At 64.9% G+C, this 22,225-nt stretch overlaps 2 protein-coding genes across 6 annotated transcripts; one reads left to right on the top strand and one right to left on the bottom strand.

The window, feature by feature from the left end:
• Positions 1–5,652: 5,652 nt before the first annotated feature.
• PEX10 (peroxisomal biogenesis factor 10) lies at positions 5,653–12,521 on the top strand. 3 transcript variants are annotated; one of them, XR_014299847.1, is made up of 7 exons: positions 5,653–5,823; positions 6,266–6,346; positions 6,820–7,226; positions 8,442–8,617; positions 8,796–8,931; positions 10,065–10,196; positions 12,145–12,521. XR_014299847.1 is itself a non-coding variant. In XM_082687888.1 (6 exons), exons 1-6 carry the CDS (start codon positions 5,712–5,714, stop codon positions 12,169–12,171), a joined length of 939 nt encoding a protein of 312 aa, XP_082544014.1. In that variant the 5' UTR covers positions 5,653–5,711; the 3' UTR covers positions 12,172–12,521. The 3 variants fall into 3 exon arrangements, 2 of the variants coding, with proteins under 2 accessions (XP_082544014.1, XP_082544013.1); XM_082687888.1 differs by lacking the exon at positions 10,065–10,196; XM_082687887.1 differs by lacking the exon at positions 12,145–12,521 and having other exon boundaries at positions 10,065–11,895.
• Positions 11,844–22,134, bottom strand: RER1 (retention in endoplasmic reticulum sorting receptor 1). 3 transcript variants are annotated; one of them, XM_082687890.1, is made up of 7 exons: positions 21,950–22,134; positions 18,751–18,838; positions 17,529–17,633; positions 16,113–16,212; positions 14,689–14,767; positions 13,351–13,486; positions 11,844–12,770 (listed from the first exon to the last, which is right to left on the bottom strand). In XM_082687890.1, the coding sequence occupies exons 2-7, from the start codon at positions 18,829–18,831 to the stop codon at positions 12,681–12,683; spliced, it is 591 nt and encodes a 196-aa protein (XP_082544016.1). In that variant the 5' UTR covers positions 18,832–18,838; positions 21,950–22,134; the 3' UTR covers positions 11,844–12,680. The 3 variants fall into 3 exon arrangements, with proteins under 3 accessions (XP_082544016.1, XP_082544018.1, XP_082544017.1); XM_082687892.1 differs by lacking the exon at positions 21,950–22,134 and adding an exon at positions 21,749–21,848; XM_082687891.1 differs by lacking the exon at positions 21,950–22,134 and adding an exon at positions 21,035–21,572.
• Positions 22,135–22,225: the final 91 nt, after the last annotated feature.

Below are 22,225 nucleotides of genomic sequence, written 5' to 3'. Positions count from 1 at the left end.
GGACGCGCTCCGTGCTCGCACCGGGAGCACACCCTTGTGGGCAGGGCACGCCTCACGACTGGAGACAGGCCCGAAAAGCTCCCACACCCCGCCCCGCCCACGGGCCGGAGCCCCTGCCCCGCCTGCACTGCATCTTCTCCCCGCGAGGGTCACTCGGGCCTGACAGGCAGCTGCAGGCGGAGACGTAAGGGGGCAGTTCTGCGCAGGGGTTAAAATGGAATCCTACAGCCCAGGGCCCGTGAGGGACAGCAGAGACCCTGCCTTGAATGCCTCCATCCGACAGCTCCCCTCAGCCCAGATGAGATGCTGAGTCTCTGGGGTGGGGGCCAGGGTCTGCTGACATCGAGAGGTAAGTTGAGGTTTGGGACAGGAGGAGGGCAGAGGCGCAGGGCCGGTCCCCACATCCCTCTGTCCTTAACCCAGAGCTCCCTGAGTTCCTGATCAATGACCACACACCCTGAGGCAACCCCATACCCACCAGCCAAGCTGCCAAAAAGCTCCAGAGCAGAGGAGGGAAGAAGGGGCTCAGAGGGGCCCAAGGGCTGGTCACGCCCCCAGAACCCTCTGCAGAAGGGGACCCTTGAGGCAGAAGGGACAGGGTGTGCAAAGGCTCTGCGGCAGGAAGGGCCCTGTGATCCGCGGGCCCAGGGCTGGCACGGAGCCCCGGTCCCAGTGTGGACAGAACTGCGATGGGGCTCCCGGCATCCTCCAAGGATTAGCCCGGAGGAGCTCGCATCTCATTTGGGGGCACCTCCCGAAGTCCTGCCTGCCAGGCTCCCCTTCACCTGACAGCGCCCACCTGACAGGCCACAGATCAAGGGGAAGGAGGGGCTGGGGAAAGCCGCAAGGATCCTGCCGGCCTCCGGCCCAGGAGCCACTGTTTGGGGGCGCCCTTTCCTGCCCTCGGCACCAAAACGAGAGGTCCTTTGTTCCTTTCTTGTTTGTTTAGGAACACTTCCGAAGCCCCTCATGGAACCAGGACCCCGCAGTGACCCGTCAGAAGTGCCACACTCGTGTGGCTCACATCTCAAGGAGGCAGGCAGCAGACCACCGTGCAGGGGATCATGCCCGCGAAGGTGAGTGCAGCAGGGCGGGAGCCTGGAGGGACCTGAAGGTGTCCTTGTGGGCGGGAGCAGCCTTTGCCTATCAGGGCACCCATGTTCCTGCGCCCCTCTTTTCAAGGTGCCCATAATATCCACGGGACCTCCAGGGCCAAGGTCAGACCCAGAACTCTGTCTTCAGGCACTGGGGAGCCTCTGAAGGTTCCAGAGCAAGGACAGGACGGTTCGGTGCCGCAGGGGCGGTGTGGGGGGGCCACACGCGGGCCTCTCAGCCTAGCAGGGGCGTCCGTCCCACATGCGCACGAGGCCCCGCGGCCCTTGTCGCTTCAGACCGGGAAGGTCGTGGGCCTTCAACAGCCTCGGTTCTCCAACTCTGCCGCAGAAATCTCCCATCCGCCTCTTCCCGGCTCACGGGGCTGCACCCCGAACGGGGCCGGAGGAACCAGGAGGAGCTGCTGCCCTTGACAGCTGCTGATGTGCAAACCCACGTTCAGGAACCAAGTGGCTGCACCACTGACGCTGAGCACGTGCTCCCAGAGCCCTGACCCGGAGGAGACACCGGCGGGACCCCCAGGAGCGCCTGCCCTGCCCTGCCCTGGGTCACCTGTCCATGCAGTCCCTCCGCCTTCCACAGGGGGGAGCCCCTGCTGCTGGCGGGGGCCTGCACGGGGAACAGAGCAGGGAGCAGGTCAGGAGGTTCCCCCAGACTGACCTCCCCAGCACCAGCACCCAGACAAACGCTGGCTCTGCCCGCAGAGGCTTTCACCACCTGCTGCCCCCTCTTCCCAGGACCCCGAGCCACTCAGGCCCCCAGGGCCATGCCCCCCAGCACCGCAGCCAGGCCCTGCAGCTCCCGGAGCCCAGGGAGCGGAGTGCCTCTACGGCCTCCTTCGGCAGACAAGGAAACTGAGACCCAGGAAAGGTGGGGACCTGCCCAGACGCGGCAGCCACAACGAAGAGGCTGCCCGAGGACAGTGGCACCCCAGGAGAGACGAGGAGCCTCCAGGACCCAGTCCCTCAGAAGTGGCCGCCCGCCCACAGCCCCAGCCAGGACACGGCCCCAGGACAGGCCTGACCTGCCAGCTCCCCAGGACGGAGGCCACACCCCTGGCTGGAGTGAGGGGAGCGCGCGGGTGACCAGTGCCTCTCCCGACACCCTGCCCAGCCTGCGGCCGTGCCGAGGCTTCCCCATCGGGCTCTCCCTGGTCCATGGGTCCTCACTCTTGGGAACCCCACTCTGCAGGGGCCTGGCCTTCCCCCCACTTTCTTTCTCCCTGCAGCCCCGCAAGACCCCTCTCTCTTGTCTGGATGGAGCCCTCCCCCGCTTCTGCCAGAGCAAAGCCTCCTCATCCAGGAAACCCTCCTGAGCAGTCTCTTCTTGGGCCCTTAGCGTCTTACACCAGCCAGCTCAGTCTGGGATGATGGCCGCACCCGCGTGAAGACCCCGTGCCCTTCCAGCAACAGGCAAGGCCATTAGGGAACAGCTGTGGGACCGGACAGACCTGGGACCTGCCTGGTGCCTGCTTTTACCCGAGAAGAGCTCTCTGACCTTTGGTCGCTTAGCTCTGCCACATGACGGTAACCCCTTCCTCCCCCAGCCCGAGTTCGGCTTCCGGTCCTGGCTCTGGTGGAACCCTGACCTTGGCTCCGAGCCCCACAGCGCCAGGCTGGCTCTGCTCCTGCCAGACATGCTGTTCTGCCAGGGAAATGCCATCCCTGACCAGCACGAGAACACACTGGTCCCCCAGCCACCCTCTGGCGCCCTGAATCATGGACATCACCTCCCACACAAAGCCGAGCCCCAGGCCCAGGCTCGGTTCTCTGGCCCCTCGTCCTGACCCCACCTGACAAGCCCCCCAATGGGGGAGTGCTATGGGACCTCCACCCCTCAGCTAAGAAGACCTCTGCTCAGGGGGCCGGCAGGAGTCCCAGGGTTGTGTAGCCCTGGCTCTGTTCTGGGGTGCTGCCCTCCCGTCCACAGGCTGCCTCCACCCCTTGCCCACTCGCAGCCACTGGATGTTCCTGCCAGCCGGTGGAGTGAGGTGCGTTCCTGGGCCGCCAAGCCCTCCGGGCAGTCACGGGGTGAAGGAGCCTGTCCTCGGTGTTTGTCCAGAAGCTGCTCCCCACAAGGCAGCAGTGCCCTCCTCTGCTTAGCACCCGCAGGGCTCCTGCCCCATCAGGGACGCACACACAGCCTTCTCCATCATCCTGTGTCCGCCTGGATTGACATCTCTGCCTGGGAACCCCCACTCCCAGTCCAGGACAGGGACGCACCCCACCTGGCATTTGACCTGAACCCTGGCGACAGTGGAGGGAGTCACATGCCGAGCCTTGGTAAGGGGCAATGAGCTGACCCACACGGTTTTTCCTTCTCTCCTGCCGCCACTGTCTTCCTCAGCACCTGTGCGTGCCGGGCTTGGCGATACAACAGCCACCCAAGCAGGGAGGCTATGCCAGGTGGAGCCGGCCTCCCTGACGAAGCAGAGGGACAGACAAGCTGCCCAGCGGACCCCTGGGTGGCCCCCTAGGCTGCTGGGAGGCACTGGGTTCAGGTGGGAGATGAGGGGAGGACCGAGCTTGAGGTATGCAGCGGGGCTCCCGAGAGGGGCCGGAGCAGACATCCAGGAGGAGGGACGGGGGACACTCCATGCTGCGAGTTAGATTCCTGCTCCACGCGTGGCTGGGACCCAGGTGACTCGAGCGCTGCCGTGATGGGCCCCTAATAAACACCAGCTAATTCTATCAGTGTTCCCATTTCACAGCGCGGAAAACAGAGGTCCGGGGCTTAAGGCAGCCTGTGTGTAAGCGAGAGCTCCCTGTAAGTGACCGAGGGCCAGCTGGGAGGGTCAGAGACTGGCTGAGTCAGAGATCAGCACAGCCAATGGCTCGGCGTCCACGGGACACTCCGTTTAAAAATGGAGCAACCCCTTACGGAATGCCCAGCCCACAGACAGCAGCCCCACACCAGGGCTGGACTCCCGTCGGCCACCTCAGCCCCACGCGGGTCCACACAGCTCTCTGCCTTCCTGACGGAGGAGGTCAGAGTCACTCTGCCACCGTGAAACTCACTCCCTGAACCCCGGAAAGTCTGCCCACTGACCTGGCGGAGCCGATGGGCTGACGGCCCCACCTGCCGGCCGCTCTGCCTTCTGACTCCAATCCGAAGTCCCCTTAGGGCCCCCGGGGCAGCCCCCGGGGTTGGGAACTTGAGTCTGAACCCTGTGGGGACCCAGGTCCCAGAACAACACACTTGGTTTGGTCGCATGGTTCTTGGCCTTGCCCTGCCCAGGCGGGAGGCCGCAGGGGGGAGCTGCCCGGAAGGCACCGTCCTGAGCAGTGCCCACGGGCGGGTGGGACAGGCCAGTGAGGGAAGGAAAGTTCCACCGCAGCCGGTGCCGGTGGGCGGGGCTGTCTGTGCAAACCCACCGGCCCGGGCTTCTTTGGGACCAGGACGCGGAGGTTTCAGGATGGTGGACGCAGCTGGGCAGAGACTTGTGAAGGACTCGGGGTCTTCCACCGGCCGCCCCCAGCCGGGGGGTCTGCCCTGCACTGCCCACTAAAGCCTCAGGCAGCCTCGGTCTGTGGGACTGTGGGAACCGCCCAGGCCGCGCCTTCCCTCTCGGAGGAGCCCACAGCCCGCGGGCCGCCCGTGAGCTCCGGGCCGGTCTCCCCAGCGCGGCCGCAGCCTGGCGGCTTCTCCGCGCGCCGCGTGCCCGCAGAAGAGGGCAGCCCGTGGGGCCCAGCCTGCGGCCCGGCCCGCCCTCCGTGCCCCACCCCCGCCGCCCCGGGCAAGGTCGGTGCGGCTCGGCGGCTCCCCAGCCCTGCGGAGCCGAAAGTGCGCGGGGCTTCCCCTCCGCGGCCGGGCCTGACGCCACGCAGGTGGGCCTGGGGCGCGCCCTGCCCTCCCTCGGCCGCGCCGCAGGTGCAGCCCCGCCCCCCGCCCCGCCCCCCCCCGCCCGGGCTCCGGTGCCGCGGCGGCCTGCGGCGGGCCCTCGGGCTGGCCCAGCGCTCGCCCTCCGCGTGCGGCCTCCCCGGGCCGCTCCTCCAAGAGCCGGGAGGCGGGACGCTCGCGGAGCCCAGCGCCCGGCGGCCCGCTGGAGGAGGGGCGGCGCCCGGCCAGTCATCGTCACCGTGGACCCCCGAGTCCGGCTCGCTCCCCACACAGCGACCCTCGGAGCCGCGACCCCGCCAGAAGGCCACGCGCCAGAACCGGGCCCCGCCCTCGCCACACCCCCGACTCCCGGCCCCGCCCCCCCGAGGCCCCGCTCCGTCCACGCCCCCAGCCCTCATTGGTTCTCCCTCCCGGACTCCGCCCCCGGCCTCGGGCCCTGCCCTCGTTCCCGTCGCCTCCAGCGCCGCACGGCTCCGCCCCCCGCCCCTGCGCGCTCCCACGTCGCCTTCCACCCTCATGGCTCCGCCCCCAGCCCCGATTCCCGCCCGCGTTCACGTCGCCACGCCCCCTCGCGGCCCCGCCCCCGGTCCCTGCCCGCGTTCACGTCGCCCCCGGCGCCGGACGGCCCCGCCCCGCACGCAGCCCGTCGGTTCCACCCCCGCACTAGGTCGCGCAAGGCCGGCACCGCCCTCCGCGTCATCAGGCTGAGCCCGCGGGGGCGTGGCCAGGTGGCTCCCGGGTCCCCGCGCGTCGCGGACATGGCCCCCGCCGCCGCCGGCCCCGCGCAGGTGGTTCGCGCGGCGCAGAAAGACGACTACTACCGCGGCGGGCTCCGGGGCGCGGCGGGCGGCGCCCTGCACAGCTTGGCGGGTGAGCCCGGGCCTGCGGCGGGCGGGCGGGGGCCGCGGGGCTGGGGGCGCAGAGCGGCGGGAGCAGCGGCTTGTGGCTGCGCCGCGTCCCGCTCCGGCCTCTCTGCCGCTCTGGGCGCTCCGCAGACGCCGCCCGGTCAGTTCCGGACGTTCCCGGGTCGGGCTCCGGCGGTGCGCCCGTGTCGCGGCGGAACTTGGGGGTCCGTGGGCGCGTCGGAGGTCGCCCGGGCCGCAGCCGCCTCGCTGGGGCTCCGGGTCGCCGCCCCCCGCCCTGCGCTTGTGGCCCGTCTGGGGCCGGGACGGTGGCCGGGGCTGCGGGGCGGGGGCGGGGGGCCCTCCGGAGACCGGACGGTCTCGGCCTGTGGAGCGGCGGCTGGACCTTGGCGGCCGGAGGAGCCGCGCAGGGACTGGACTAAGCGCCCGCCCGGCGCCCGCCCTCTCAGGTGCCAAGAGGTGGCTGGAGTGCAGGAGGGAGGTGGAGCTGCTGTCCGACGTCGCCTACTTCGGCCTCACCACGTTTGCAGGTAGCCCCGGTGGGCCCCGGAGACCAGGGCCCGGAGGTGGGGTGCGAGTACCGCCCCGCAGAGTGAGAAGCTCCTGGAGCTGCTTCCCAGTGTCCCTGGAGCTGGCCCAGACCAGTCTCGGGAAGGAGGGGACGCTGGGGCCCTCCCCTGGAGGACAGGCCAGGCCTGAGCCCCAACTGGAGCCTCGGAAACTTCCAGGGTGGCACTTCTGTGCCTTTCTCTGTTCCTTTTTGTGTTCCTGGGGATCTTTGCCCTCGACTTTGCCCAGGGTGCCCGTGGGACAGTTTCTCTGTAGCTGAGTTCTGTGGCTCGACGGGGGTCCTGGCACTAAGCCCTCTCACAGGGCAGGGTCAGCAGGGCCCCAGTGGAGCGTCTGACACCTGACAGCAAAATCCAGTACAGGGAGAAAGAAAAGGATGGCAGGCCTCTGCCTCAGTTTCTCAGGTGGGTCGCCCCTCACCCTCACCCGGCAGGCTACCAGACCCTCGGGGAGGAGTATGTTGGCGTCATCCAGGTGGACCCGTCCCGGAGCAGAGTACCCTCCAGGTTGCGCCGTGGCGTGCTGGTGGTGCTGCACACCGTCCTGCCCTACCTGCTGGACAAGGCCCTGCTGCACCTGGAGCTCGAGCTGCAGGCGGAGGCCGACAGCCCCAGGCCCTCGCAGGGCAGCCTGACTCTGGGCGGGCGTGGCCGGTCCGGAGCCGGGCACTGGGTGCGCCAGCACACGGCCACCCTGGCGGAGCCGCAGAAGAGGACACTCCTGCGCGCGGTAGTGGTGCTCAGGCAGGGCCTTGGCTGTCTCCAGCGGCTCCACGTTGCCTGGTTCTACATCCACGGGGCCTTCTACCACCTGGCCAAGAGGCTCACAGGAGTCACTTACGTAAGTCACCGGTGCTGTCGGGTCTTGCTCGCCTCTGGCTGCTGTGTGTTCAGCTTCCGGCGGCGGGCACGGTCACAGCGCTGGAGCCAGATCTTCTCCTGGAAAACACGGTTTTACTGCGTCGCGTTTGCTGGCAGACCCTAGAAAGTCAACCCTGAGGGAAAGGCTCATCTGCCTCCCTGCTGCCGGCACTTACAAGACGCCGGCCCCGGGCCCACACCCCGTCCTGGACAGCTGCCCTGCCTGAGGCTCAGGTGTCAGCCTCGTGTCACCACCAGGACGTTCCCTGGGCTGAGCCTGCCAAGGAGTCCCACCTTTCATCCTGTTTCTGTCCTGGTGCCTTTGCTTCCAGATTCACACAGGAAGTCTCAGCTCAGGACCCTGATCTCGAGGGTCACCCCCTTTCTCGCTTCACTTGGCAGCACCGTCCAGAGCACCTGCTCCTCCGATCCCACCTCAGCCCTCAGTGTGCGCACTCACGAGAGCCGCCAGCTCGCCGCCCCAGCACTAGCTAGGGTGTACGCCGAGCCGCCGCAGCAGAGGGGCCAGACGCACGGCCTCGACCCAGGCAGAGAGGGTTTTGCGCTTCTGGGGTCTTCTCTGCACGGAAACGTGGGGCCTGGCTGGCTGGGGGGCTCCAGCTAACGGGAGGGAGACCAGGAGTGGACTTTCCCTTCGGGGGTGTGGTCCGATGTTGGGCATGTCACTAGCCACGGTGTCACACTGACGGTCTCCCGTCACTAGGGGAGCCAGGTGTCCTCCAGGAGCTGCTCTGTTCACGTGACAGAGAAGCAGATTAGCAGCCGTGCCTGCGCGGCTTTTCCTTCTGTTCCCTGGGCTGCCGTGCTCGGGACTCCCTGCTGGCACTTTCCTCTGAGCTGTGAGTCCCCCGATGCACGCCCCCCACCCCCAGATCATCGCCTGCAGCCATAGGGACTGGACTGCAGACTTGGAGCCCTGTGGCTGTTTTCCTCACCGTCGCTCAGCACTCACTGTCTCCTCCAGAGTGAGGGCCTGAGCTGTCCAGCAGCGGCCCCCACCTGCGCTCAGACCGGGCGAGGTGCTCCTGCCCCCCTCACTCAGCAGAGAGACCCCGTGATCGCGCTCTGTGCCCCCTTGTGCCAGGAGGGCAGGTTTTGGCCTCGTTCGATGGGACCCTACCGCCAGGGGGTTGTGCCAACTGATCATGTGACTGTCCCTTGGGGTCCCTGACAGCTTCGTGTGCACTCTCCGGCTGCAGAGGACCCGAGGGCTCGAGAAAGCTACAGGCTGCTAGGAGTCCTCTCCCTGCTGCACTTGGCCCTCTCCGTGGGCCTGCAGCTATACGGCTTCCGGCAGAGGCAGCGAGCCCGGCGGGAGTGGAAGCTGCACCGAGGCCTGTCTCTCCGCAGGTGTGGGGGGAGGGGGACAAGGGGGGCTCCCAGCCCGTCTGCTGCAGCCCTGCGGGGGTGGGGGTGGGGGCAGCGGCGGGGGCTGAGCAGCCTTGTGCACAGCACTGCTGCTGGGGCTCTGAGCCGGCATCGCAGGGACGTCGTGGTGAGATCTTGTGTCTCCCTGCCCCGCCGCCAGGAGCCACGCGGAAGAGAAAGCCGTTTCCAGAAACTCCACGTGTACACTGTGCCTGGAGGAGCGCAAACACCCCACAGCCACGCCCTGCGGCCACCTCTTCTGCTGGGAGTGCATCACCCAGTGGTGCCACGCCAAGGTGGGTGTTCCCCGGGGTCAGCAGTGGTGGTCCCGTAGTGCCGGCCTCACGGGCGGGTGGGCGGGCCGGCCCAGAAGGCTGTCCAGGAATCAGGAAGCCTGTCCCAGGTTTGTCTTAGGATGGACCGCATACGGGACATGCCTGCACGTCCCTGATGGGGCTCCAGCCACACGTCCAGAGGCATTGCTGGGAGGTGGGGACAGCAGCCGGGCCATGCGGTTCCATTCCTGGAGTCGCCCCAGCCCCCAGCCCCGCCACTCAGAAGCCCGGCCAGCCTGCAGGAGCAGGACCTTCTCAAGCCGGGTGGATGCCCCGCCGAGACGGCCTGCGTGGGTGGGAGCTCCGTTCAGGGTCGTGCCCGTGGCCAGAGCAGGGGTCGCCACACCGTCTCTTACAGCTGCGCTGACGCCCGTGAGGGGTGGGGTTTCTGGGCCCCCAGCAGCCCTGCCGCCCAGGCCCAGCCCAGATCGAGCTTTCTCGGGGCCGCACAGGTGAGGCGGGTAGACGAGGGGTGGGATGTGCACCTCAGTCGGCACCTCCTCTTCTCACCTGAGGACCCTCACCTCCGGCAGTTGGCCAAGGGGCGTTCCTCAGAGCCCGGGTCCGGGGTTCACAGGGGCCACGGCCTCAGCCTGGCCGCCGTCACTTAGAAATAGCACCACGTGGGTCCCTGGGAGTGTCCCACTCAGCCTCCACTTTGGGGCTCCTGCTCCCCATTTTGAGGGAATCCCCCAAGAACACAGGTGCCGTCTCTCGTAAGCAGGTGGGAGATGAGTGGACCTTCCTGGGGACAAGAGGGAGTCCAGCCTGTCCTTAGGAGTGGGGCCCCTGGGACGGAGCCAGACAGGACCCCACACATTCCTCTCAGCACGACACTCTGTAGCAGCCGAGTGGACAGACGGCCGCCTCCCTGGCTTGGCCTCTGCTCCCAGCTCCACGCCCCACTACCCCCGGGTTAAGGCCCTCCCTTCAGGTTTGTGACTTCTGAAAAAAATGCTTTTTTGAAATGGGTTTTCATTTGAAGTTGAGAGAGACGTGTGCACCGCCCACGTTACTGCAGGTGCCGGTTGGGGAGGGCCCGTGCTGGGGTCCGCGCTGGCCACAGGGTCCCTGACCCTCCTCCTCCCCTGCAGGCGGAGTGCCCCCTCTGCAGGGAGAAGTTTCCTCCGCAGAAGCTCGTCTACCTGCGGCACTACCGCTAGCCCGACGGAGGGCAGAGGCACCGGGGAATCAGCATCAGGAGAGAAACCCCGTCAACTCTCAAGGTCGCTTTTACTTGCACAGGAATCTCCTAACTCTGATTTTCTTTCATGTCACATGAGAAACTACACGAGCAGCTCGGGGACGGAAGCTGGACCTGCCTGCAGGGTGGCAGGTCTGAGGTCTCTGCCGAGTGTGGGCTGGCACATCCCCGCTCCGCCGCCCCCAGCCCCGAGCAGTGCAGGTGGCGAGCAGCAGCTGGGGCAGAGCCCGCCAGGGGGTCTGCTCCCCTGCCCCCCCCCCACGGTACATCTGGGTCACTTCTTCAGGAGCTGGACTGTTGGACAAGGTGGTTTCCATCCCGTCCCTAAACCATACAGTGTAAAGTTGGTTCCAGAAGTGGGCCCAGCCATTCACGTGATGACAAGAGGAGTCTGTATCAGGTGCACAGCAGATGGTTGGGGTTTGGCCCAAAGGGGCAGTTGTGGGAACAGCAGACAATGGGGCTTACCCACTGGTCAGTCCGCCAGCCCCACTGACCTGGAAACCTTGCCTTCGTCGGCAGAGGCAGGCCGCTTGGTGGCTCGGGCACGTCCGCTCACAGGAGCGGAAAGACCCCAAGGAGTCAGGTCTCCACCTGCAGCACCTGGCTCATGCCTTTTCATCCACAGTCAGGTTTGTCTGCTGTTCTGGAGGACGAAGTCTGCATCTTGGCCGAGATCTGCCTGCCCAGGGCTCGGGGTGCACAGCCAGCCTGCAAGGGAGGTTCTCCGCCTTCTTCACGCCTAGCCCACAGCTGCCTCTCAGAGCTGAGCTCTCCCTGAGCCTGGGCAGGCTGGCTGTTCACGCCAGGTCACTGCCGTGTCCAGCCTACTTCCTGCCACCGTTTTGTTATCTTCGGGTCTTTTAAACAAAGTATTTAACTTGTGCCAGAGATTGTACTTTGCCATGAGCTTCCGTAAGAAACGAGTTCCACAGAAGCGTGGGTGTTAAGAATGTCATGAGGGTGAACGGAAGGTCCCATCTCATAAAGGACGAGAACCTGCGGTCAGGATGTCCCATGCCCTGTGCGAGGCTGTGGCCCAGGCTTCCGGCAGAGGCCTGTGCAGACCACTCCGGGATCTGAGTGGACACAGGCTTCCAGGGATGCATCGCTCCACACTCCTCGGCTACTACGGGCTGGCCACCTGAGACAGGCCCCCGTGACCACAGGCCAGACTGAGTAGGGGCCTCAGGAGGGAGGCTCCACACTTCCTGAGGGCCTTTACGGACGCCTGACCAAGCGCAGACAGTTTCCTATCACTTAAGCCTGAGCATGTAGCAGGAAAACGGTATGAAAAACAAGTGTCCAGAGTTCCAGCATTTCAGGTACCACAGTGTTGTATCAAAGGCACCGGTTCAGGACATCATTTAAATGCCAAGATTAAAATCCGCGATCAGGTACGTAAAAGGTTTTCATATGGCCTCCTAGAAGCGAGAGGAGCTCCATCTCAGATACGTAAAAATTGGACCCAAAAAGCCAGACAGTAAACGCATTCAGTGCCTACAACCCTGAGACGGATGGGAAACTGGGCAGAGCTACGAGTCCGCAGCGCCTGAGACCAGGAGGCGGCCCACGGCCTGCCCCTCGCCGCTGCGCCCCAGGGACCGGCCCAGCTCAGCGCCTGCTCTCGGGCGGCAAGCTGTTGTGTTTCAGATAAAGACTCCACAAGAAAGGGGACACTGTCTTTAATAAAGTTGGAATTAAAAAGTCACTTAGTAAAATGTTTACGAGTATTTGTTTTTATCACATCAAAAAAGTTGACATGCGGGTCAGAGTTCTGTTTTCCCGTAGAAAGTGAGAAGCCGTGTGTTAAAACCCACAAACCGGTCTGCCCCTGCCAGCGTTTCTGTAAAGGGGCCACTGCGTGAGAACAACTTCAAATTAATCAAAAACAACTCTTCAGGTATCAAAGAAATGTGTCAAAATAATTCCAAACAATTAAAATAGAATATATATATTTATAATTCCAGGCCCTCAAAAGCAATCGTGGTAATTAAGAACAAAGTTTGAATCATTACTGATAGAGACCAACGTGAACCATCTCCGGTACCAGAGACGAACCGGGACGCTGGCACTGGGACCCGCGTTACTGGGGATCCCCTTCCCAACGTTCTTCCAACACGCAGGAATCAGGTTCACGTCCTCCTCCAGCTGGGTCACGGGGCCAAGGGCATCGGGCTGGGGGCAGCTGGGCACCACCCGCTGCTGCTGCGCAGGTCTGTTCCAGGCCGCCCGCCCCTCCCCACGCCCCCACCTGACTGTCTGCCCAGCCAGCGGTTGACTAGAATTCTGTCCATCTGAACACTTGAATGTCACTGAAAAATAAATCAATGCAATTTGGTTTAAAGGTCAGTTTCTTCAAGAACCTGATATTTCAGTTACAAATAATTGAAGCTCCTTTTTAAAAAGAAAATTCGACTCCCTCGAAACCAACTACTTTATGTGCAGAAGAAGGCATTGTTACAGTGGCTCCGACCCGTCCCCGGCCCCACGGTCCGGCCGGCGTCTAGCTCGCAAACGTCTTGCCCGCATCGTCCTTCCCCTTGTACGTCCTCTTGCCGTGCGTGAACGGGATGTACCGGTACTTGATCATGTGCTGGGGACAGAGACACTCGCTTCAGAGCGGCTTCACCACCAACTACGTTTCCTCCAAATCTGAATCCTGACCCTCTCCACGCACAGGGCAAGGAAACCAGGGAGCCAACCAGCTTCTAGTCCCCTCCCCACCGGTGACACAGCAAAACCCTCCTGAGCTCACTGGAAATCCCGAGGGTCTGGGAAAGGGGTCATGACCCCCTGCATGCAGGAGGGGCCGGGCCAGGAGGGCTGGGGACCCCTACGACAGCCCCAGAGGCATGGGGATAAAGCCGCCCTGGGAGCCGTTTGAGAGTGATGTCGGCGTAACACTCGCTGACGGGTGGGCCCTGGGCTCTGAGCCCCCAGGACGACGTGCCAGTGAGGCCAGCATGGCAGAACCGAGGGCCTCTCCCACCGGGCCCCCAGGGAGCGAGCGGTCGGGGGGGGGGGGGACACACAGCTGCACCACAGGACACATCTGTGTTGGCCCTTGGCGGCAAGGGGCTGTGCCATGCGCCTATGGCCCAAGGCTTTGTGATGCTCCAAGGACAGTCAAGACCCGAGCGGGGCTCTCCGCGCCCACCGCCGCCCGCGCTCACCTTTATTTGCCTCTTCATGGTGATGCAGAAAAGCATGATGAAGTACATCACCAGGATGGGCCAGAACACCGGCACGTTGAACGCCTCGAAGAAGGTGCAGGCCATGGCCACGAGGATGCCCTTGGTCGCCGCGTGCCTTAAAGCAGGGGAGGAGGTCAGCGCGGCCAGCTGCCCGGCCACCTCGGGCCGCGCAGCATCCCTGCTTGGGGCAGCAGTGGCGCGGTGTTTCCTACAGGGGGCGCCACGCGGAACCACAACACGGCAGTCCCTTAGTCCCTCGAAAGCCCCCGTCACCTTCTAAAATTAGAGTATGAAACGTTCAGTGAAAACGTGCAACTGCTCAGGCCGACACGCACCTCACGTCTGCCCCCTGGAATAAGCCCCAGGCGCCCGGCAGGCCCCACCCCCGGACCGTGCGCTGCTGAGACCCCCGGCCCCCGGGCAGCCCCCTTCAGCTCTGCGCCGAGCCCTTCGGGCTCACGGCTCTACTGAAAACGCTCCTTGGCGCTCCCGCTCCAAAAGGCCAGCTTCCTCGGAGTGACCTGCAGGGCTGGCCGGCCTGCCGTCAGCTCCCTGCCCGCAGTGCCCTGGCTCCAGCCCTGCACACCCGACGGGCGGCCTGCAGAGTGCTGCCGCATCCCACACCCAGCACCAAGAACACTAAGACGGGGCAGCTTGTGCCTTCGACTTTTGGCTCCAACCAATACAGGACAAATGAGAGCACAGCCTCCATGGGGTGGGGGTCACCTCATGCACGCTTCGTGCACGACAGCAGGGTCACCCGTCCACCTGTCCCATGCGTCCTTGTGCAACATCACACAGATGTCACCGCCTCCGGGAGGCCTGGGGGACAAGCCAGTCCCATCCGAGCTCCACCCCAGCACGTTGGTGAAAGCAGGTCTCCCCAAGGCTGTGTCCACCCAGAAGGGCCCAGCGCTGCCTCTGTGCGGACACCCCGAGCAGGAGGGCAGGGGAGGCGGCGGGAGGAGCAGCGCACAGGCCGGCCAGTCCCAGCAGGGCGGCCAGAGCCCGTGCGCGTGTCCTTCCGGAGGCCACATATGGATATACCCACGACCCTCCGCCCAGAAGCAGCTTCTCTTCTGCTGGTTCCGAAGAGCCACGAGGCCCTGGGCTCGCCTACAGAGGTCCCTGTGACCTGCCTCCACGCCCCACCCACTGCGACTCACATTTTGGATGAATGTTCGAAACACACACCATAAAACTCTCATTTTTGAAGAAGTCTTTGCTGGCGAACTAGAACAAATCCCTCTGTTCTCAGTCTTATTAGCCACACCGAGGACAAGTGTCTTTCTCAACCACCCTCAGGAATGAACTCACCAAAATTTAAACTCTGGAAGCCTTCGAATGAAGGGCCGGAACTCCTCATTCTGTTTGGTTGGTAATGAGGGGCCGTCATCTGAAAGGCAGAACCTCCGTGAGACAGCGCGGGCGAGGCACCCACCTGCCCGTCACTCCGGCTCCTGCACTAGCGGGCCTCCCGCGTCGCACACACGTCGTTGTTATTTAACCGAACAGGACACGGGAAACCTTCAACCGATTTAGGAATCAATTCATTGCTTCAGAAAATTCAGAACAGAATTTCTTTTTTAAAAGAACTACACATTTTAAACGACTGCGTGAAATTAAAATGCAGACCGGTCCCCAGACACGTCGGCCGCAGCACACAGGGCACGGAGGGAGCGGGAAGGCTGTCGGAAAAGGAACGGAGACGCACAAAGCTTGACCTGCCGAGTCCGACTCAGGACGGCTACGCCCTCCGGCACAGAGTCCCCCCACGCTGAATCCCCTGGCTGCCCCCCCCGAGCACCCCCAATGCTGAGCCCCCGGCTGAGCCCCCCCAGTTGCGGAGCCCCCCACACGGCCCCAGCCGTCCGCAGGCAGGTGCCCTCCCCAGCGACACACAGAACCCCAGGCCTACAGAGCAGCTCTCCTAGTCATCGTCTAACTCCCTCAAATGGCAACAAATGGGAGTTGTGTTTCCTTTCAGGTTTTCCTCAAATGCTCCACGGAGAGAAACCACAGGCTTCTGGTTAGCATCTGAGCAGCCCGGGGAAGGCGGCGAGTGCCCGGAAGCACGGGGGTCACAAAGAGGAATCCACGGTCAGGCAGCTGCACCTGGGTTCTTCCCAGTGGCGACACGCGCTGGCAGGAGGGACCAAGCCCCCAGGTCTGTGCCCCACCCCCACCTACCCTTCCCCAGCCCGACAGGCAGGTGTGGACCTGGCCCTCCTACCTGGCCCAGGGAGGGCCAGGAACAGCTTGAGTCAAGAAATTTTCAGCCCATCGTCCCTGGAAGTCAGGGAGCGTCACCACCCTCAGCGGGGCCCACCTGTGTGTGCTCAGAATCCCAGTGGGCACTACTGGGCACAGCATGCTGCCCACAGAACCCTCTGGGCCCCCAAGAAGGGGGCCTACCCACGGGACATAGATAGGACTCGAGTGCCCCTGCTCCCACGCACTCTGCCACGCGACCCTGGCCAATCCGGTGACCCAAGGGACCTCCGCTTCCTCATCAGCAACCCAGGGTGGCAGGAACGCCCACCCACGACATGACAGAGTTGAATGACTCAACCTACACCCCGGTCTATCATCACCGACGTTCTACGTACACTTTAAACACCAAGAGGACCTAGTCTCAAAAGTTCAGATTTGTAAGGTTTCTAGAGAAAATGAGGCCGTCTGTGAAGTGCACAAAATCCCAAGCCCCCTGGACAGAGCCGAGCAGACGGTCTCCACCGTACCTGAGTCCTCCATCAGGGAAGGGTCCACTTTGGGAGAGAGGAAGGCTATGAAAAGATTGAGGTGGTAGATCCCCAAGGCGTAGGTCACGATGTACCAGCCCTGCAAGAGAGGAGCCCCCGGTCAGAGCTGCCGCCCAGCCCTGCCCCAAGCAGCCCCCAACGTTCCCAGAACTCGCGGCCTTGTTGGAGCTCAGCGTCAAAGCGTGCACGACCTGCTCCCAGTCCGGAGACTGCACGAGGCCAGAGAGGCACAGTGAGCACACGCGATGACCGTCTAACTCCAGCGACTGTGTGTGACAATGCACAAGCCACGGGGCAAAGAACAACCTTCTGCAGGGGCCGCGGGGCCGCCCGCCACCCGAAGCCGCCAGCTCCCCACCAGAGCGGCAGCAGGAGGATTTCCTTAGAGCCACGGGGCGGGTGCGGACCAGGCACTGAAGGACGCTGGCGTGGACGCCGGGCCCAGACCCCGCCTCACGGACGGCTGCCTGCACCGGTATACGGGATCTGAGCCACCCGCCGGGGCGCGCCGGCTCTGACGCACATGGTGGGCCCCTCACACCGCCACCCGCTGGACAGGGCTGTTAACGGTCTTTGCCCAGGAGAAATCCAGGACCGGAAAAATCAGGAAATCAAGAATGAGGTTCAAAAAAACGTGGAGGGGCACGGGGTTGGGGGGGGGGGGGGCTCAGTCATTAAGCTTCTGCCTTTGGCTCAGGTCATGATCTCGGAGTCCTGGGATCGAGCCCGGCATCGGGCTCCCTGTTCAGTGGGGAGCCTGCTCCCCCCCCCACTCCCCTGCCTGTGTGTGCTCTCTCTCAAAAAAATAAAATCTTTAAAACAACAAACAACAAACACCACCATGGCGGAGCCAAAAACCCTCCTCGGAAGACACCAAGAGACGGGGGCACCAGCAGGGCATCACGGACCCGGGATTCGGTTCACTGAAAAGCATCAAGTTCACCCTGTCGGCCCAGGATGTGGTGCGGCATCAATCCTAAAAGCCCAAAAACTGTGCACACAAACGAGGAAATCCTTCCGCCTTCGAACTTCCCAAGTCTGGAAACTGCAGACAGGATGTGGGGGCTGAGGGGCTTCCCACCGCGGAGCCACACCTGCAGCCGCAGCAAGAGCACACATGGCTCGGAGGACAACTGAGTCCCCACGCCACCTGCAGCCCTCTACCGAGGTCTCCGCGTCACTCCTCCCGTTAGGACGGGCCGAGTTCCCACGCAAACAGCAATCCTGACGACGACCAACTCCTGATGGTCAACTCCAAGTCAATTGTAGCCAGGCTGCGCCCTGCCACCCGGACCCCTCCCACTCCAGAAACAAAGGAGAAAACCCACGTGCCAGCCACGGCCATACCTGGACCGCGTGGAGATGGCAGGGGCTCGGCGCCCAGCCCACACCTACCTGCAGCAGGTAAACTCGAATCATGTAGACGAAGCTGAGGCCCAGCGTCACCAGCCATCGCACGGCGGTGTACGGCGTGGACTTGTCTAGCCAGGACTGATAGATCTAGAAAGACAGGGGGTCACACGCTGTGGACCTCACAGCACACTTCCCTGAGCACCGGCTTTGCACGTGACGTCACCAACGCAAAGCAGCAACCACGAGGACCCCCAGTTCCTGACACAGGCCCACCCCTGAAGCAGAATGAGTACAGAACCATCTCTCAGGGCATCAGCCCGAGGGGTCGCTGTGGGGTCACCTAACTTCACCCCGAGAGCAACGAAGAACGTGGGCACCTTACGGGGGGCTCAGTCTGCGGGTCCCACGCCTCCCGGCCCCGGCCCCGGCCCCTGCCCTGCCCTGCCCTGCCCAGCCCAGCAGCCCCAGCCTCCGCTCTCAGGACCGTCGGCCACAGCCTCATCTCCGGCAGGTGTGGAGCTCAGGCGCGGTGGGCGAAAAGCCCCGAGTTTCCAGAAGGAATTCTTGGTTTCACCCACACAGGCACGTGCGCATGCAAGCACGTCATCAGCAGACGTGCGCGAATTTTAATTTTGCAGTTAACTTTTCAAGTCTTAATTTTTTACGAAAAACTTCTACTGTTCATCAAAGCAAGAGTACTCGCCACCTGGCCTTCAATACCTACGAAGTTTTCCAAATATTTTGTAACTTTAAGAACACACGTTTTTTAAATTCTAAGCCCAAACGTCAGTACGTGCAACTGCTGACCCAATCGGACGCCCGAACTCCGTGACTGAACACGGCTTCAGGCACCGCTGCCTGCACCAGGCCTCAGCACAGCCCACAGGGACGCCCACAGGTCAGCACGGAGCTGGGCCAGGGCCCGCGGAGGCAGTGGCCCCGAGAGAGGACGGTAAGCGCATGGCAGCGGCCACCGCCACCCCGGAGCTAAGAAGCGTTTCCATGTTTTTAAAGGTTATTGGGGGACAAAAAAACCACCCAAGTGTATGTCAGAGCACACGGGTGGCCCTCAAGGCCTAAACCACTGTCTGGCCCTTTAGGGAAGAAGAGGCGAGCACGTCTGCAGCCGCGGGAACGTGGAAGGCGAGGCTGGCAGAGCGGGTGGCCGGCGCCCCGCAGGGAAACGTCCGAGGTCAGCGGCTGCTCACTCTGTTCAACTCGTCCGCTCATCCACCAGTCACGTCTTCAACCCTCGAAAACCAACCTGTCCGAGTCTTGTGAAAAATCTGTACACCACGGAAGGTTTCCCATGGACCGAATCTCCAACGCTGTCACCTTCGGACATTCTGTAACTGAGACACAGACGAGAGACCTTAAGTGAAAGCGTCCAGGGCTCTCATCACCTTGCCCCATTTCCACCAACACGACCGAGCAAGCTCTCCCGGGGCTCGCTACGTCTCTCCGGGTGTCTTCGCCGTGAGCTGTCCAGGAAAAAGAAACCAGCAAGAGGGCCGCCCGCGGGGCTCAGCCGGGTAGGTATCTGCCTCGTGATTTTGGCTGAGATCGTGACGCCAGGGTGGGGAGCCGGAGCCCCACGTCGGGCTCTGCACTCAGTGGGGAATCTGCTTCAGATTCTTTCTCCCTGTGCCCCCCTGCCCCTGCGCTGAAACAAAACTTGGAAAGAGGGCGGGGTGCCCCAGCGGAGAGCCAGAATGGTGCAGACTGGACGGACTTGTGTTTCTGCAAGCGCCGCCCGGCCTGCGTGCCTCCCACTGGTCCCCAGGAGCGGCCCTCGCTGACCATGGAGTCCTGTGGACACACTTTCCCTGGGGCTGGTCCACACCACAGGCCACTGCACCCATGTCTCCCTCCTCTTGCCTATTCCTAGGGCTCCCCCCAGCAGCCCCTCTCTCCAGGCCCAGGGCTCTGTCCAGGCCGCTCCCCAGGGCACCAGCTGTGCAAGTCCTGGCCTCCTCGAGGCCTGGCCCTCCGCTCCACGAACACCACGCGATCCCCAGGAGGGAGCCCAGGCCTGGGCCCCGGCTGGTGGCAAGTGGAACTGAGCTACGCGCTCCTGACTATGTCAACAAGCTGCTGTGGGTCGCAGGAGGAGCTAGTGGACGAGAAGCCCGATAACCCAGGGAGCTTAATCACCGCACCTCACTAAGGACGAGAGTCTCAAACAGTCCAAGCCACCGGCCAAGGGCAGGAGCGGCCGTGCCAGACCTCAGGCTCTCTGTGTGCGCACAATGCCGCGCAGCCCAGACGCCGGAGGTGCTGCGGAAGAGGCCCAGGAACGCTCAGCACCGGCCCCACTACCTGTGGGCAGCGCCTCTCCCGGCGAGCACCACGGCAAGCTTGGGGCCCGGAAGCAGACGCAGACTCCAGGTCCACGTCCCTGCCCCAGGCTCCTGCGCTGTACGGCGTGCGGCCCCGGTCTCCTCGCCCGGCCCTCGGCGCTCCCGGACCCAGAGCCTTCCCGTGCACACAGGACAGCGAGGCTCATAGCGGCCGCAGGGGCCCCACGGGTCGCAAGCTGAACCCACACCCACCCGGGTGCTTCCCTTCCGTCACACCCTCACGGTAAGCGCTCGGGACCCCCTCTGTCCGATACGGAGTCCGCAGGCCCACGGGACCCTCGACCTCCATCGGAAACTTTCAATCACAGCCGAGCGACGGAGACCACCTGAGCGGCCGCCCCGCGTCACGTCTGCATTCCAGGTGTAACGGACTCCACGGGCACCGCAGGCCGGGCAGAGGGCCAGGCGTGTCCAGGAGCAGACGGGGAGATGTCCTTTGCCCTCACAAGACCAGGAAGAACGGATGACTGAACCGAGCCGATGACTCACGGCCCCGGGGCCCCAGCTCCCCAGGAGGTGCGTTTCCACCCTCGGTGAGAGAACCCTGCGTTTCAGGACGGGCCGGGCCGGAACGCATTCCCCGGGACGGCCGGCCTCCCGGTGCAGGCCACAGCCAGGCCGGCAGAAAGCTAGAGCAGCAGGCGTCCCTGACCTGGGGACCCGCACAGTCTGCTCCTACCTGCCCACAGGCCCGCGGTCACCGCACAACGCCGCGGCGCCGACGGAGGCAGGGCAAGCAGCGGAGCGCGCGCCGGGCGAGCCCTGGACGCACGCACGCTGGCCGGACGCCTGCTTCCTTCAGAGGAACGCGCAGAAATCACGGCCAACACACGTCCCCCGGCCTCTGACACGCTCCACGTCCCCCGGCAGCGGCTCCCCCCAACTCAAGGAGACGGTCACCGTGACGTAAAGCAGGCGCAAGCTCCCTCCAGCGTCCAGGCCCGCCACTTTTGAGCAGGACGGCCGGGGTGGCCCCTCGTTCCAACCTGCGAAGCGGGGTGCCAGCACCTCAGCACCTCCTCCAAGGCTTCCCCCGGGAGTCCGCGGAGCCGGAGCCTGGCCGGGAGCGCGCCGCCCGCCTCGCACGGGCCCACAGGGGAGCCCCTTCCCTCTGCTCAGCTGGAAGGCGGCCTCTGCCCCGAGGCCCGCCCGGCCAGCAATGCCTGAGTCCCGTCACCCTGTTCTTACTCGGGCAGCAGTCGGTCTCCGACTTCCACCGTTTCTCCCGCGGGAACCTCTGGGCCACGGCTACCGGCTGCCCCTAAACAGGCCAGGCCGCAGCGGGCGATGGGCAGGTCACCTGCTGGACTTCACGGCCGCATGCGGACACGCGCGGGCACACGGGGCAGCAGCAACAGCAGGCATCCCAGGACACACCGACCGGGTCACGCCGGCAACCCTGCAGAGCTGGGCGCCGCGGCCCGGCCCGGCCCCGACCGCACGCCCCGAGCGCCGCGCGCCGCGCTCAGAGCCTCGGAGCCGGCGGCCAGGCCTCCGGGTCGTCCCGCTTCGCTCCTCCTCCGCGCTCCCGCCAGGCGCGGGGCGGGGCAGGGCACCGGCGGCCTCCGGGGCGTCCCTCCGCTGAAACGGCCTCCGGACGCCACACTCATCTCGGCCGAGCCGCCTTCCCGGGCCAGGGCTCCTCCCGCCTCGGACGTGACGGCGGCCGCGGCGCCCCCGGCCGTGAGCTGGGTCTCGCTCACGGGGCCTCCTGCCGCCCTACTGAGAAGACCGGTCTCGGGGAGACGTCGGGGCTCCCGGGCCGCCCGGCCTCGGAGGGCGCGACGACGCGGGGCCCCGAAGGCGGCTCGGGCGAGGGCGGCCGGCCATGGGCACCGTCGGACGCGAGGCGGGCCGGTGGACGTGGCTGTGGGCCGCGCCGCGCGGGGTCTCGGACATCACCTTGAGCGACCCGACTCGCCGCGTCGGCGCGCCCCTACCTGAGCCCCACGGCGAGCCCCGGGCTCCAGGGACGACGGACGGGGCGGAGCGCGGCCGACCCCTCCCTGCGCGCCCGCGGGGGTGGGGGGGGACCCGCGACCCCAGGCCCGCCCGGCCGAGCCCGCCGCCCCGCCCGCCCGGACACCCGCCGCCCGCCGGCACCTCGCCGCTCCCTGCGGCCGAGCGCGGTCTCCGAGGGCCGCGGGAAGGAGGACGCGGGCAGGCGGCCGCGCCGGCGCTTCGCACGGTCGGGAAGAGCCAGCCGAGCACTTCCGCTCTGTCCCGTGCGGCGCCGCCTCCGGAGCCTCCAAGATGGCCGTCGGGGCGGAGCCGAGAGCCTCCAACCATTTCCGCTTCCGGTGCGGGGCGCCCGGGCCGTTGGCGGGGCGGTCCCCTCGGCGGAAGGGACGTCATGGCGGAAGCGCACCCTGCTGCGCA

This window comes from Mustela nivalis, assembly GCF_964662115.1.
Source record: "Mustela nivalis genome assembly, chromosome: 10".
NCBI lineage: Eukaryota > Metazoa > Chordata > Mammalia > Carnivora > Mustelidae > Mustela > Mustela nivalis.
Note: the sequence above shows the minus strand (reverse complement) of the source record. Positions and strands in the feature narration are given on the sequence as shown.

Coding starts and splice junctions, on each gene's coding strand:
- PEX10 (XM_082687887.1), top strand. CDS start 5,712: ATGGCCCCCGCCGCCGCCGGCCCCGCGCAGGTGGTTCGCGCGGCGCAG. Junction 7,227..8,441: donor GGCTCACAGGAGTCACTTAC/GTAAGTCACCGG, acceptor GGTCCCTGACAG/CTTCGTGTGCACTCTCCGGC. Junction 8,618..8,795: donor CGAGGCCTGTCTCTCCGCAG/GTGTGGGGGGAG, acceptor CCCCGCCGCCAG/GAGCCACGCGGAAGAGAAAG.
- RER1 (XM_082687890.1), bottom strand. CDS start 18,831: ATGTCCGAAGGTGACAGCGTTGGAGATTCGGTCCATGGGAAACCTTCC. Junction 13,487..14,688: donor CTTCCAGAGTTTAAATTTTG/GTGAGTTCATTC, acceptor CCCTGCTTTAAG/GCACGCGGCGACCAAGGGCA. Junction 12,771..13,350: donor CCATGAAGAGGCAAATAAAG/GTGAGCGCGGGC, acceptor CTCTGTCCCCAG/CACATGATCAAGTACCGGTA.